This window comes from Meles meles, chromosome 5 (assembly GCF_922984935.1).
Source record: "Meles meles chromosome 5, mMelMel3.1 paternal haplotype, whole genome shotgun sequence".
NCBI lineage: Eukaryota > Metazoa > Chordata > Mammalia > Carnivora > Mustelidae > Meles > Meles meles.
This window is the reverse complement of record NC_060070.1, coordinates 102,114,847-102,131,566: the sequence shown is the minus strand read 5'-3', so window position 1 is coordinate 102,131,566 and position 16,720 is coordinate 102,114,847. Positions and strand designations below refer to the sequence as shown.

The following is a 16,720-nucleotide window of genomic DNA, read 5'->3' as shown; positions in this document are numbered from 1 at the left end:
TCATTGGCAAGCTGCTCTCCGACCGCAAAGAACGGCTTGAGTTCTTTGACCTTGTAACTACATGTTATTAACTCTGTCTAGATTGTCCTTCCTTCACTCTCAGCTCACTTCAAGAATTCCTGTTCACCCTAAAGATGCTAATCAAATTCCTTCATGAATTATTTTTGGCCCTCATACTAGGAAAATTCTGTCAGTCCCTCCTTGGGCACCATATCACTTTGTACATACTTTAAGCATATTCTATCATAATTACTTTTCAACAATGTCTCTACCCAACTGGACCATTTGTCCCTATCACAATCAGGAAAATATGGTATTTATCTTTATAGCCCCAGGACAGAGCCAGTGATCAATAAAAATTCTTAGGATGAATTGAAAGGGGAAAATAACAACTAAAAGGAGTTAAATGAATAAGTGAGTCATACAAATAATATGATTTTAATCCTCCTCTGTAGAATGTTCTAGAGAAGTAGTTTAAACCCTTTGAATATTTTAAATAACAAATACTTTTTTTTTCCCTGCATTTTAATTAAATTTGTTTACCATCAAAGAGCTGAGCATATGATTGCTACTAATGTAATGAGGCGGTGTTTTTTCAGCCACAATCAAATAAGGTTAATATCTTGGTTACTCTGTAGGAACTTACTCTAAGCAAACACAACTTTCAGGAGGCCATTTAAAATATTGAATTTACTCAATGAATGAAAACACTATCTACTCAGAACCCTTGGAAAATTAAGGAAGATAACTGGAATTAGGTGAATAATGTTGAAACTTTGAAATAGGATAATACTCAGAGTGCATTAAAATTTGGAGAAAAGGTTATTTTGAGTTTCAATAGTTGGGAAAAGTATTAGAATAGATTTTTTTAAATTAATGAGGAGTTATTTGTCAAATGTATCATCTTGATTCATTCCTTCTGCCAGCCTTAAAGAGTTGTTTTTTTTTCTCTGTGGTACAAAAATATATTTAAATGAAAATTTATTAAATCTCCATTAAAAGAACTCTAACTATAGATCTATAGATTGCTTTTTGACACCTTAGCCAACAGCAATGTATTGATTTTTTTTAGATTTGTTAATTTTGAATGAAGTTGTCTCAAAATATTATCCAATAAAAGAGTTTTATTAAAAACATATATTTTCTACCAAATTGGACATCAATTTTCCAGTCAAGTGAGACATAAATGGTGAGTGCTTTGAATCTTATTTTTTAAAGATACTTAACTAATATAAGTATGAGGAATATTTTCATTAAAAGTAGTTATCTTGCAACGCCTGGTTGGCTCTGTCAGTTAAGGTCATGATCCCAGGGTCCTGAAATGGAGTTCGGCATCAGGCTCCTTGCTCAGTGGGGAGCCTACTACTCTCTGCCTCTGCCTGCCACTCTTCCTGCTTGTGCTCTCTGTCTCTCTCTGACAAATAAGTAAATAAACAAAATCTTAAAAAAAAAAGTAGTTATCTTTTGCTCAGTCCAGTTTTTAAGAAGAGACATAGTAAATCAGATTTTTAGTAGAAAACAGTTTCTGAGCTCAGCACTACATTATAATTAAGAGGCAAGGACTCGGAACGAGCATTGTAAATCAAAGTTCTTATGGGACTACACGCCAGTAAACTATAACAGGTGCTTCTCACCTGAAAAGAGAACTCTGATGGAACCGCAGGCACTTTTAAGTCAGATATATTACATCAGTCTATCCTGCTTTCTGGAAATAGGATTAACTTCTAAAAATCTAAAGACAGCATGAATCAATTGCACTCTAAATAGAGCCAGAAAGCAAACTACTTTCAAAGGAAGACCAACCTAAAAGGGCTTATAAACTTTTTGTGATGCCTAGACTATCTAATTAGATTGGGCTTCAAAAATGTTATGGGCAGTTACTCTCTTTCAGTCATGATCAAATTAACCCCCCTCCCATGCTAAACCCAAGTGCTCCTATACTTTGTTAATCTGACCAGCTATGTATCTGGTAGAATAAATCCTCTGAAGACTACAAAAGCCTTGTTTGATTTTCAGTCATTAACACAAAAGCATTTGTAGGATTAGAGATATCTTCAGCAAAATAAATCTCACTTTGATTATATAGTTGAAGATTCGGGTCTGAATAGCATTCAGATCTGAAGAAAAGGGGGAAATGCACACTGTAAGCCAAAAGGGCTTCCAGATACTTAAAAGTACAGCTTCTTTAAAGATACAGATATATTTACCCTGACATTATTTTCATGATTGGTTTAAAATATTTAACAATTGAGGAAATCTACACGGTGTTTACAATCCCCAAAACATTGAAGGGCTGAGCATCTATTCCTACCACACAGAAGGAAGAAAATTTGTACAGACCATTGTAGCCTATTTCAAATCCATTCATTAAGGTTCAATAACAGGAGAATTCATATTTTTCCTTCATTTAATCGACGTCCGAAAGGTGTGCCTTATTTCCAGCTCAAACCTCTTTCATTGTGATGTGACTCAACTCAGCAACTAAAGGAGTCAGAGCTGGTTGGTAAACTTTAAGACTCGGGGCTATATCATTTCCAATTCTCCTTCATTGTTTTTCGCTAAAACTAAAACAAAAACAAAAACTTTTATTGCTGTAATTTGATGAGGATTTTAATATATTTTAGCATGTAATGAAAAAAAGTATTGTAGACAGAAATCCAAATCATCATTTCTTGTTCAGTATTTCACTTCAGCTAGTTGATGTCACTTGCATGGTAAAGAGGAAAACGCTGGGAGATAATCATATAAGGTCAGCAACATAATAGCTCTGCTGCTTTGGGGGATTTACTTGGCATCTTTGAACATCAAAATCGTCACAGAATTGTGAGGATAGCAAAACATTTAGCTTAGTGTCTGATTCACCAGAATGTTCAATATGGCAGCCATTGTGATTGTATTTTCGAGTTGTTAAAAGGTACCAGGTCTAAAATCAACTTACTTCTCTCGTAGTAGAAGGTCTTTTATAGCTTTTACATGTCAAATAGAATTGATGAAGTTTATTCAACCCTAAAGAGGGATTCTTAATTATCATCGCCCAAATTATCATACATTAGGGTCCTTAATTTTTATAATTTTATGAGCAAAAATTTGCCTTAAAATCCTATGAAATAAAATTGGACATTTTAGTGAACTACTCAGCTGCACACCAAAGTAATTCATTCAATGAACACCTAACAAAAAACTACTATATTCCCTCAAATAGTTCATAGTAGGAAAAAAAAAGCTACCAACGTGTATAATTATATATGGCTTGGTAAGGACTTTAAAAGAGACACGTGCATGGTATACAACTGCCTGAGGAGAACCAACTGGAATAGATTTGGGTCCTGGGCATTTTTCCATTTCCAGAGAAATGGGAACACATTTCCTTGTACTAATCAATTAAGAGATGCCTCTCTAGTATAGGCCATATGCTAACTAGCAACCAGATTTTGTTAAATTTTTGAGACATGCAGAGATCTTAAAATATCTCACCCAAAGACATATGTTTAATCAGATTAAAGTTTACCAACTCATGCTTTAAAATTTTAAGCTGGCAATTTAGAATAAATTGAATTAAAAACCGACAAGACATCTCGAATCTTCACCTTTCCATTTCTACAACACGATTTTTACAATTGTCTTCAGAATGGCTATTCTTTAACTTCCTTCCACTGGGAAAAAATAAAATAATTTTTATATTAACTTTTACTTAAATAATTAACCCTATAATTTAAATGTGCTATTTATAGAATTGAGCTACTCTATTATCCTTCTTTCAAACTCACGTAGCTTATAAATTAAATATGTCTTGAAAATGGCAGATAACAATGCCATTTGTTAGAAAATGGCACCTAACTCTAGCCTTGATTTTATCCTGAGAAATATTTGTGAAGAAAGGAACGGAAAACTCAAATTGCTTTAAAAAATATGCTTTCATGGAAAAATATGAATCACTTGTGAAACAGTAAGGATGCATACTGTTTTATATCATGGAAATATTCTTTTCTTTATGTTTCCTTTCCTTAATATAATTTCATAATAAAAATAAAAAGCCATTTATTTAGGATGTTGTTATGAGTCCTTCAGTTTAATTTTCACTTTTTACCTATTGCTATCAGACTCATTTGATAAGAAGAAAAATTAGTCAGTAAGAGAAAGTAAGATCTTTAACATTCTCTGAAAAGAACAGAAGCACACAGAACAAGCCTAAAAAGTAATGTCCATTTCAAAATTATTTCCTCTAAAATATTGTTGAACATGTTGTAATAAAGTTTGTGGACAGTCACAAACACAAGCTGATCTGATTATTTTGTTCCTGCTTTATAATCACTTGTATTTCATCCTCTTCTCAATCTTGGAGAAGATGATTATTAGTAGGAGATGAAGCCAAAGACTCTGAAACTAAAACATTAAAATACGCCTCACATTTATCTCTTCCTATAATGCCTTAGTTAAGGCTTAAGCTAAAAATGCTTTCCTCCTGAATGTTCATGGGGGGTGGGGGGAAATTACAGAATACAGAATAAGCTATAAATTTAAGTTTTGATGCAGACAATAAATTACAGAACAGAACTACCAGAAACCTCATGTCTCCTGCCAACAAAATGTACTCTCTTGAAAATGATGGGTTTCATCTAGGGGTGATTAAAGCTGAAACCAATCCAGTGATTCAATGATAGCTAAATATGTGATTGAAAGGGATGCCTGTACTTCAATTTGGAGAGAATCTTGCTTTTAAAAATAGTGTTATTTCTTAAAGTGATTCCAGTTCCTCATTATACCATATACTATAAAATAAAATGTGGTATAAAACATCAATCGTGAGTTTAATGTGTTTGGGAGGGGATAATTGTTAAACTGTCTAAATTAAATTTGTTAGTTCTATTTTTGTTTATTTACTTATTTTTTCATCGTAACAGTATTCATTGTTTTTGCACAACATCCAGTGCTCCATGCAATACGTGCCCTCCCTATTACCCACCACCTGGTTCCCCCAACCTCCCACCCCCGCCCCTTGTTAGTTCTATTTTTAAGGCAACCCACAGCATAGACCCTAACCGGATATTATTATGGCACTGCAGCATCCCCATTCTCTTTAATTGTGATGTTCTGTGTGATATTAAAGGGGTCTCAGAAAATATTCCAAAGTGTTAATTCTTCCCAAAACAGAATTTCTGACAATTAGAGTCTTAATTTTCCCACTCAATTCAGAAATAAGTCCCTTTGATTTTAATGGCATAGGCTGAGTTCTATGTGGGAGAAACGCAGCCTGGTAAAGTAAATAGGGGCCTGGTGGTTTCCCTCCATCATACTTGTCTCACCTAACCTAGTACATTGTCATGTACCTGTGGGCTACCACTATATTAGTTTTCTATTTAGAAAAATTACAGTTAATTCTCCTTCAAAGACGTTTGAAAGGAAAGGCTGGATGTCATATATATAAACAGATAGATAAAAAGACCTAAATTACCAGATTTTTTTTAAAACTACCACCATGTAAGGAGCATGGAAATATCATTTAATTTTAGTGAATATAGAAATAAATGCTGATAAAGTCTCAAGTTTAGACCTTTGTTATTTAAAAATCCTTACAAATTAAAGTTTCTCATGGAGCAACACACAATATAGAAAAGCCAGCACCCAAAAGAAAGAGATTATACAAAAGCTCTAAAGAAAAAACAAACATATGTCATATCTTGTGATCTTCGAACAATTCATGTATTTGTGGCCCAAAACGAATTTCTCTTAGCCAAGAGACTACTGCTTATTCAATAGTCAGTCCTAGTGTTTATACAATAGTCAGTTCTCCCTAGAAAAAACTATTGTAAGTTTGACATCATGATCTTTATATTTTGTTGTACTAAAGAAAATAATTTTCTCATAGTCTGTCTTATTCAAAATTTAAAACAAAAACAAAACAAAACAATAAAACCCTCCTATATGCACTCGCATTAGGTTCAATGTACAGTGATATTACCATATATATTTATGAAATAGGTTTGTGATGATACTGGAAATTAATGATTCTTCATTTTGAATGACTAACTAATAGATGATAATCTCTAAAATACATTTGGAAGAGAAGAGAGCTAGTAGGCAGAGATTCTGGAACCAATAATGACATCCAGCCTTTCCTTTCAAACGTCTTTGAAGGAGAATTAACTGTAATTTTTCTAAATAGAAAACTAATATAGTGGTAGCCCACAGGTACATGACAATGTACTAGGTTAGGTGAGACAAGTATGATGGAGGGAAACCACCAGGCCCCTATTTACTTTACCAAGCTGCGTTTCTCCCACTTCTGTAGGGTCAGACACTGTGACCATATTTCACAAAAATCCATCTGAAATGGGCCAAGAGTCTGCCATGAGAAAACATTGGGCTATGACTCAACATAAAAGCCCCAGATAATAGGATAAGGGACCACTGGTAAAATGGTCACTTCCTGAATCCTCCTGAGCCTCCTGAAATCAGTGATTAGGCCCATCTCATCTTTTCTTGGGCTATAAAAGGTAGAAATTCGGGGCGCCTGGGTGGCTCAGTGGGTTAAGCCGCTGCCTTCGGCTCAGGTCATGATCTTGGGATCCTGGGATCGAGTCCCACATCGGGCTCTCTGCTCAGCAGGGAGCCTGCTTCCCTCTCTCTCTCTCTCTCTGCCTGCCTCTCTATCTACTTGTGATCTCTCTCTGTCAAATAAATAAAAAATAAAAATCTTTAAAAAAAAAAAAAAAGGTAGAAATTCAGAAGAGAATCTAGAGAAAAAGTGGCAGAACTCTCTCTCTGCAGTCCGGCGACTCCTCAGCTCCCCAGCTGGAAGCGTTCACAAATACAAACCATGGACCCTGGACCACATGTAGATAAATCAGAGTTAGTTTTCAGAGATTAGAATAAAAGAGATGCTGCCCACCAAAATCCATCTGCATGCTACTGAGTATCTCCCACTAATGATGCCTCCAGTTTAGATAACAGATCATGCAAAGATTTCATTACCCAGATCATACTAAAACAACAAGAAAGTAAATTCCTAAACCAATGTTCAAGATACACCTGGTTGGCAAACACTAACACTTTGACAAATGATAATAACAACATTTGAAACACTCTAATTACACAGAAAAAAAAACCAGGCTTAATACACTGAGATAGATTGCCTAAATAAATATAAAAATAACATGAAATGAGTAATTTCTTTGACTTGGGAATGGATTTCACTTCGATTCTGATATAATCCTACATTTGGCCTTCATCTGAACATATGTAATATGCTTATTAAACAAGAGTCTTTAATTTAATTTACCTACTGAAGCAGAATCCTGTAATTTTATAATTAATGACTCTTAATAGCAAAGCAAAAATGCCCTAGAGGCATGTGAAAGCAGCTGGGTCACTGGAAGTGATTTCGGTCCTCCCTCCCATTCATGGACATAGCATTAGTGGCTGGTGAGAACGGCCAAAGAGGTTTAGCCCATGCTGGGATCTAAGGAGCTACATTGGATACTCAGCTAACATGTTTTTACCTGTAGAAACCACTACTAGTCACCAAGTCTTGACTGGCCAGTTGCCCTCATGTAACCTCATTTTGATCAATGTGAAAAGAGATGGAAGCTCTTAACATTCCAGAGGATGGGGATCTCTCCAAATCCGAATTAAGTTTCCCAGGCCTGCTTTACAGTGGACTGGGCAATTCTAAGCCCATATTGAGCCTCTGGTGATAAATCTATGATGTCTCAAATTCTATTCACCAAGATGCTTTCATCATGAGACCCTGAACTAAGAGCAACGTTTTAGTAAAAGCAGAACTTCAAAACAACCATTTTAGAACACAAAACAAAAATGACACTAGAAACATAAAATTCCCTCTCCTTTTGAACACTGACCTTCTGCTCCAAAAGCAATGTGTTTGTAGGGATTGCTGCAAAAGCCTTGTAGCTTGACTTGGTCTTGTATTGCTAGAATGAGTAACCAGAAAGCAAGAGTGGAGATGAAAAGGGGAAAGAATAGAACATAATTTTAGACTAGGTCTGCCAAGTTAAATGACACGTTATCAAATGAAGAAAACAGTTATTACAACTTGTTTTTAACAGAAAAAATTAGCTTACCATGTTAATATTTTATTAGAATGAGAAACAAGGGAATATCACAGCAAAACATCAGTCTAGGGATTATAGGCAATTATGTGCTATACAGTTTCAGAACTTAAAAACATCCATTTCTACAAAGTTACATATAAATTTCTCATAAGCAGTGTGTCCCCCCGTAGGAGTACTACTAGTCTATAAATGTGGGTGGGTTTTTTTTGTTTTGCTTAATTCTCAAAGGGGTTCTTTTTTATAGTGCCATAATTTACAAACGTTACACCAACAAATCTAATTGAACTCTTGATACATTCTCTTGCATCATTCATAAAACCAAGGGTCAAAATACATAAAATTTAGCAGCAATGTTTAATAAGTAGCATATTTTGAATAGAAGTAATATCAGCCATTTAACTCCATAATGAAAAAGATTCAAAGGCCAAACTTTTGATCTTCAACTCACTTTTTTAAACTTCATCATCTCCTGCTCTTTCTAATGAAATGATATTGATGAATCAAAGGACAAAACATCCTGAGTTTTAAATAAAGCGCAGAGTAATATAGTTCAGTTTCATGCGGTATTTGAAAGAGGGTGGAGCATGAGGAAGCTGTATAAATCAGGATACTATGCATAATCAAAAGCCCGGTTTTGATATTTCTCTGGGTCCCATGATGCTTAACCGAGGTCAAGGCTCCTATCGCTTCAAAAGCCTCTGTCTCAGACAGCTTCCCCAGGGGTCCAGAGCCAGCTAGAAGTTGGCAGAGGACTCCAAGCCATCTTAGTCCCCTGGGCAGATCACAGGATCATAGAAGACATGGTAGTCAAATAAAATAAAGCCTTGAGTTTTATGGATATAATTGATATAATCTTCCATTAAAATGATGTGAGGAAGGGGAAGTAATACATTCATTTTCCTTATGAAGAAGGTGAGGTAGAGAACAATCAAAATGCCAGGCCTGGAGGAAAAGTCTCGGATGCCTTCAAGCCCTTGTCTCCATATTGACCCAGCACTGCTATAGTCCCGTATGACATATTCTGGATAAGGACTGAAAACGAAATGCCATCTCTTTGTGGAGAGTAATAGCTGGCACTTAGGACCAGGCAAATTATATACACTGCCTCATTTAATTTTACAGAAGCCCTACAGCTAAAGAACCATTAGGGAAGGGAGGCACAGTACGGTCAAGGGACTTGTCTAACATACACAGCCCATAAAGAACAGAAACAGGTTTGGAACTCAGGCCTGTTCAGATCCAATATCCATGCTTTCTCTATGAGATAATATTTTCTCTCAAAGAATACCTAGGCAGACAAAGAATATATAATATAATATATCATTACTATTCCATGATGGTTTCATAGATACTTAACTGTAATAATAGTTTTAATAATAATAATAATAGCTAACACTCACTATGAGCCAGATACCATTCTAGAAGCTTTATGTACATTATCTCATTTAATTATCACAACCAAATTATTGGATAGATTCTAAAAATTTTATTTTTATTTATTTATTTGACAGACAGAGATCACAAGTAGGCAGAGAGACAGGCAGAGAGAGAGGGGAAGCAGGCTCCCTGCTGAGCACAGAGCCCAATGCCGGGCTCGATCCCAGGACTCTGGGATCATGACCTGAGCTGAAGGCAGAGGCTTCACCCATTGAGCCACCCAGGCACCTATACTGGATAGATTCTAATCACATTCAGTTTATATATGGAAACTAAAGTATACAGATGTTAAGTAACTTATCTAAGGCCACTAGGTAGTAAGTCATAATTGGGATTTGGATGCAGGCATGGCAGTCAACAGCTATGCACTTCTCTATGATAGACCCTTGCCTCTCATTTCAGGACACACAGTCACTTACATTTTCTGTTCTCCTATTTCCAACTGCCCTGGAGTATATACTTGGACAAGTCTATACAGAGAGATATACTGTTACTGCACACATATTGCCATACAGTCTTAGAATTAGATGTGATATTAAGGCCATCTGGTTCAACCCTCTCATCCAAGACATGAACCTCTCTGATTCATCCTCTGTTCAGCTACCTCATGAACTCTTGCCTACCTCCCAAGTCAGCATGTTCAGGGCCTAATTGTAAGAAGCAGCTAAAAAAGAAAAAAAAAATCTCCCTTATACTGAGCCAAAATACGCTTTCTGATAATTTACTCCATTGGTCTTTTCTACCTATCTTGGAATGATGACACATGTGAAGAGCTCAGCTGAAGAATTTCACTATCCTCATTACCTTCTTCTGTCAATATTCCTTTACAAATGTTGAAAAGTGGTGTGTTGGGGTGCTTGGCTCAGTCAATTAAGCATCCAGTTCTTGATTTCAGCTTGGGTCATGATCTCAGGATCATGAAATCGGACCGTGTCAGGCTCCACACTAAGCAAGGAGCCTGCTTGGGATACTTTCTCCCTCTCCCCTTTCCCTCACTCATGCACTCACTCCCTAAATAAATAAATAATAAAATCTTTTTTTAAAAGGTGTGTGTTAAACTAGATGTATTTTTAACACAAAATAGAATATAATCATCACCTTGAAGACACTGACAATAAAATCAATTAATACAATGAAGATGATACTAACTGGAATGGTCTCCTTGGCTTTTGAGGTCAGTTTAGAATACACAAGAGAGTGAAGTTAGAGTCATTTCATATTGTTGAATCACACTGAGTATGCTACCACCTAAACTCCCTAATGCTTTCATCCTTTTTTCTTTAACATTCATTGAAATTAAATTCCATCATGTAGTTATGCTTTTTCTCTCTAGATGCCAAACTGTACTTCAGGCATTATCTCTATCCAGCTTCATCTGATTAGTTTTGGTTTGTTATTACAAATTATGAAGACAATAATTTTTATTTCATTTCATGAACCATCTTGTTAGGCAAGTCTTTTTTATCATCATTCAAGTCATATACCAAGAATGGAGAACTCTTACATCCTGGGTCCTACCAACCTGGTAGATATCAATCTATCGTATAACTCTATTTATTTATGATACTTCAACTAATTGATTCATTCAACAAAATATTATGGAATACCTACTTTGTGACCTACATTGCTCTAAGTATTAGAGATTCAGCAGTAAACAAAACATCTAAAGCCTTACTCTCTAGAGCTTATACCCTAATAAACAAACTAAAAGCAAAGAAATGAGAAATCAAAAGAAAAGTCATGGAGAGATAAATAATTCACAGAAAATTCAAATAGTATGTTGGAATAGAAAGTGACATCAAGAATGTGTTAGAGTGGGCACTCAGAACATGTGAGTTCACAGAAATATGCCCTTACACCTCACATACCTTTCGTTATTCAGGATATCATGAAAAACATCACAAAAACTGGAACTTGGAAAGCAATTCAATAAACATTACTTGCTTGAAGAAAATGTCTGACTTCCAGTTATAACTGATTTTGATAACAATGACAAACCAAGAATATAGATAATCATCTTCAGAATTTACCTTCCCCTTTTTTGTGAAAAATAAAACATATGGCTCTCTTCTTTTCCAGCAAATCTATTTACAATAGAAGTAGAAATTTCATCTGTTTGAGGCACAATTTATCTAGACCAGGAGATATGAATTTAGAACATATAGATGTTTCCTTCTAGCTCCTTTATGTGTTTAAGACATATGCAGTCGTTCATTTCAATGTGAAAGTCATTCTTGTTGACCTTAGAGATACTTTTTGGGTTCACTATATTTCTTAGGTTTTTTTCAACAATATTCTAATTTGAAACATATTTCTTCTTTAACATTCCAAGTTTCCGAGGTGTTAAATTAAATTCATTGGTTTCCTTTGCTTGGTTTAAAATTACAAATCACTCTAGTTAACGTAACTATAACTTAAATAGTAGATTTTAGTGTTATAGGCTGGAATCACCATCAGCTGATCATAGAAGGTAGAACTGACCAGCCTATCCCAAATCCAGCAAAAAATTCAGTATCTTGTATCTCTCCAATTTGTACTCTATGCTTTTGCTCAACATTCGAAAAATATTTTTTTTTTTCTTTTCATTTTTTTTTCTTTCTTTCTTTCTTTCTTTCTTTCTTTCTTTCTTTTTTTTTAAGAAAGAAAAATCCCATGTAGGGGTAAGGACAGAAGGAGAGGGAGATGGAAAATCTTAAGCAAGCTCCACGCTCAGTATGAAATTCAATCTCATGAGGCTAAGATCATGGCACAAGCCAAAATCAAGCTTGGGGCGCCTGGGTGTCTCAGTCAGTTAAGCCTCTGCCATTGGCTCAGGTCATGATCTCAGGGTCCTGCGGTCGAGCACGACATCAGGTGGGGAGCCTGCTTCCCCCTCTCTCTCTGCCTGCCTCTCTGCCTACTTGTGATCTCTTTATCTCTGTCAAATAAATAAATAAAATCTTTTAAAAAAAAAAGAGTCCGATGCTTAACTGACTGAGACACCCTGGCACCCCCAATAAATATTTCCTAAATAACTACCACATGACAGGTACAGGGTAAAATTTAGGTTTAGAAAAGGAAATGCCATTTTACTACATTAGTTTATCAGAACTAACCCTATTTATAAATCCTATTTATCCTAGATAACTATAACATAAATCCTGGGTATGAAGGTAGGGACAGCCACACATCTTTCCCCTTCAGCAAATACTCTCACCACTATCCTATTCGATATTGCTAATACCTAAAATTCCACCACCGGCTCCAGTAATAAAGGCCCATGAGATCTCAAAGCAAACTCTATTAGTTGCCTTGAGAATTAGAAATTTGAACTCATGGTTACAGTTTAAGTATTGGAAGGGCAGAATCTCAGATTACATGAACAAGAAGGAACCCTGGCAAAGAGCCTCCCTACCACCATGGCCAAATTCTCCTTTCTGATGCACCCATGAGTAGAAATGAGAGCACTGCTCAAAATGTACACCTTCTGCTCATCAGTGACCATGCCTGCAGTGCCTGAGTCAGAATCTCCCTGAGGCAAAAGCTCAACTCAAACCCTAACTCAACTCACAGAAGCACATTGCCCTGATACCTTCCTTACATCTGAATTACTGGCAGAATATCATCTCTATAATGATCCTGCACAACTCTCTTCCTAGGACCCCTCTCCATGGTTTATCTTTTATCTTTTGTATGTTTCTAGTACTTATCTTTATCTTTTGTATGTTTCTAGTACTCTAAACATTATTGTATTACAATATTTTGACATCCCTATTAGCCTGATAAGTCTTTTGGAGAAGATATTTTCTATTATTTCCAATATCTTATACCAACCTAGTAAAGAATAGATACTTGGCAAATATTTGTTGATTTAAACCAAGGTATTTTATTGAAAATTACAGTAACATTTATAGTACATGGAGAACCAAAATTTTAGTTCCTCATCTACTGTTCATGTCTTAGACACACCTGACTGATTGGAGATCCTCTTCCTATTTCCAAGTATGCCCTAAAGGCATTTCTAATTATTCTAATATTAGTTTTGGATGTAAAACTTCAAAGTTCACATCAGTGATGTGAACTTCTAAGATTTGAACTCATGACCTTAAATCCTTATTTTCTTTAAATCCCTCTTTTGAATTAAACTGCAAAAGCCCCTCCTTGAATTAAAATGAAAATATTTCTCAAGGGGTAAAACAAGGAGGTTTTGTCAAACCCTGACCCTTGAGTGTGAATCACTACTAAGCTCATTTCAGAAAAGTTAGCTGGAGAAAAACAAAGGGAATGAGACCCTGAATTGGTTAGTACATAGATGTAAGCAACAGATAGCAGGAGTGGGAGAATCTTAGAAAATCTAGGATTTCTACAAAGGCACCAAAACTTCTGTGGAGGAGGTAGAGTACAAAACAATGGGACAAAAAGAAAACAAGAGGATCCATATATCTAGTTGCAGTTGTTTTACCATCTACCATATGACTGTGAATGTTTGTTAACCCTACCTACAAAATATGTACAGATTTATGACCTTCACCTTCACCACTAGAACCTCACCAGAGCCATCATCATCCCTTGCCTGGATTGTTCCAACAGACTCTTAAGGTCTCCTTACTTCCGCTTTCACCCTCTTAGTCTATTCTAAACATAGCAGCCAGATAGACTTGATTGTGCCAATTGTCTATTCAAAACCCTCCACTGCTTATTAAATTAAAAAGCAAAGACTAAGACATGGCCTACAAGACCTCACAGGCCCCAGCTCGCAGTTACATGTCTCTGACAACTTCAAATTCCTCAGACTAACTCCACTCTTGCCACACTGGCTCCCCTATCTTTGCCAAGAACTATCTGACATCAGGTATTTTTTTCTAACTATACTCTCTTAAGGTGCATATGTCTATAAATGTCACCTTCCCAAAGAAACCTATCCTGACCACCCAATATTAATTTGTGACACAATGCCTTACCCCACTATACTTTTCTCCATACCATGTATGACTTTCTAAGGCACAAGAAAATTTACTTGCTGCAATGGGGAGGTGGTAATGGTAATTGCTGGTTTCTTCTGTTCCACCCAAGAATGTAAACTTTCTATGAGCAAGCATTTTGCAATTTTATTTTGTTGCAACCTCCTCATGGCTTTGAAACATGCCTTGCACATAATAAGCACTCAGTGAATGTCTATTGAATAAATGAATGATTTTCTTGAACCACATGGACTATTTTAGCTCATGGAGGTACATTCCATTATTACTCATTTCCCTAATTACAAGTGGTCAGCAGACATGGAGAAAATCACATAGAGACTGTTGTCCCCAAGTTTTTGGTGTGATGTATTTGGAAATGCTTTGATGCCTTCAAGGAATGAGAGTCTATAAATAAAACACCAACTATAAAAGTTCATGAAATATTAAAATGCTCTCAATTGATTCCCAAGCTATTTAAGGCCAGGGCAAGCATGCCACTGGAACCCTCATAGTTAGAAAAAAACTTCAAGCCACCTTCAGTAAGTGGCAAAATGTTTGCAGTTTTGAGGTAATGTCCTCAAATCCCTATACCATGATAATTCACTAGGAGAAAAATTTAAACTATTTTATAAATGAAGACCAAATATGTTGGGAACTCAAATACAACTCCAGGAATTAGCTTTATGATATCCAGGCTTTCCCGAGGGACAGAAAAATCTCAACAATATAGATGTCAATCAAAGTGTAGACTGAGCAGCCTTCAGGCAGATGCTCATTCTGTCTAGGGCCATGATTATAATGTGAAATAACATTTTAAAACCATTATGTGAAATTAAAGTATACCAGTTATACTAAAGCAAACAGATTCAGAACCTTAAGATTCCATCTATGAAAAAGAAATCTCAAATATGCTTCATATCTAAATTTAGTTCAGTGTACTCTAGCTGTTCCATTTTATTTCAATATCAAAGGACAGTAGGGCCCACACTTTGAACTAATACCCCTGCAGCATTCACGTTTTAATTTGATGGCCATTTGTATTCTAGGACCTCTTTTCTTTTGGGATCTGGCACTGAGTGAAGCTGATCTAAATCTGAAGCTCTTTGACTTCAAAGAGAGCCCTGTGCTTGGATTAGCACCACAGAGGAAGGAGCAAGACAAGAAACAATCCACAGACACATATGAATTCTTTGATACCCCAAAGCTTTTGTCTATTTCCTCTTATCAATCTATGAAATAATCTTAGCAACTCAAATATAACTAGTCAAAACATCAAAGGAAACTGGGATAAGATTTATCTATTCCAGTATCCATTTTAATACATTTTTATGTTTGTAACAACTTCTACAAATAATAGTTTGCAATAAAAAAAAACTGTAGGCTGATTTTTTACCTGGAGAGATAATAGCAAGAAGCAAGGAAGAAATAAATATAACTTAGAACAGCATGTCTCAGAGAGCAACTATTTTTGCAGAAGTTATCATAAATTTTTCCTGTTATAAGAAACATTTTTATTCAAAAAGCAGGTAAAAATGGATATGTTATAATTACTCTTCATGTTTTTAATGTCCATCAGATTTATCATGCACTTCTATAAGCTGCATTTTTTAACTTGGAAATTTAAAAAATAAAACCAATAATAAAGCAAATGCTGAAAATTCTTCAATATTGGGAGCAGTAAGTGAGCTGGGGGAGAACAGATCTTCAACAAACTTGATTTTAAGACAAAAAAGACCTTGACTTGATTAAAAGCTCTCTGGGCTCACCCTCTTCCAACTCTCCAAAAATAGGACAAAATGTGAACAAAGCAGAGTGAACCATAAACAGAAACACTTCAAAGAAGCCTCTGGAGTAAAATCACTTTTCATAAAGATAATGAATATTTTAAGCATATGGCATTATGGTTTAAGAAATAATTGTTAATAAATTGAGACAGTAATGTTTATATCACCAGGTGGTTTTTAATATGCCACAAATGAATCCCATAATCACACATATGTATTGAAAGATAATTACCAGGTCATTTTACTTCAAATATGATTTTTAAGTTTAGAATTATAGAAAATGCTAGATTTTCTCTGTCCCATTTGCTTTGAAAGTTTAAAATACAAGGACTTAATAATCTCTAAAAATACATTTTTAAATGACCCAAACATTATAGAAATTGATAATTATGACTATTCCATAATGATGATTTCATTGATGAGAATTATTAAATAGGCTAAAATGATAATTAATATGAGTCATTGCTTTTGCACTTTGGTATATAAT

General features: G+C 35.3%; 1 protein-coding gene across 1 annotated transcript in view; it reads right to left on the bottom strand.

Annotated features, from left to right (window-relative positions):
- The window catches only part of LOC123941851 (muscular LMNA interacting protein), a 259,159-nt gene that overhangs the window by 97,325 nt on the left and 145,114 nt on the right, over window positions 1-16,720 (bottom strand). The window contains exon 5 of the mRNA XM_046005630.1: window positions 7,860-7,931. Coding sequence (XP_045861586.1) covers window positions 7,860-7,931 — 72 coding nt within the window. The remainder of the gene's footprint in view (window positions 1-7,859; window positions 7,932-16,720) is intronic.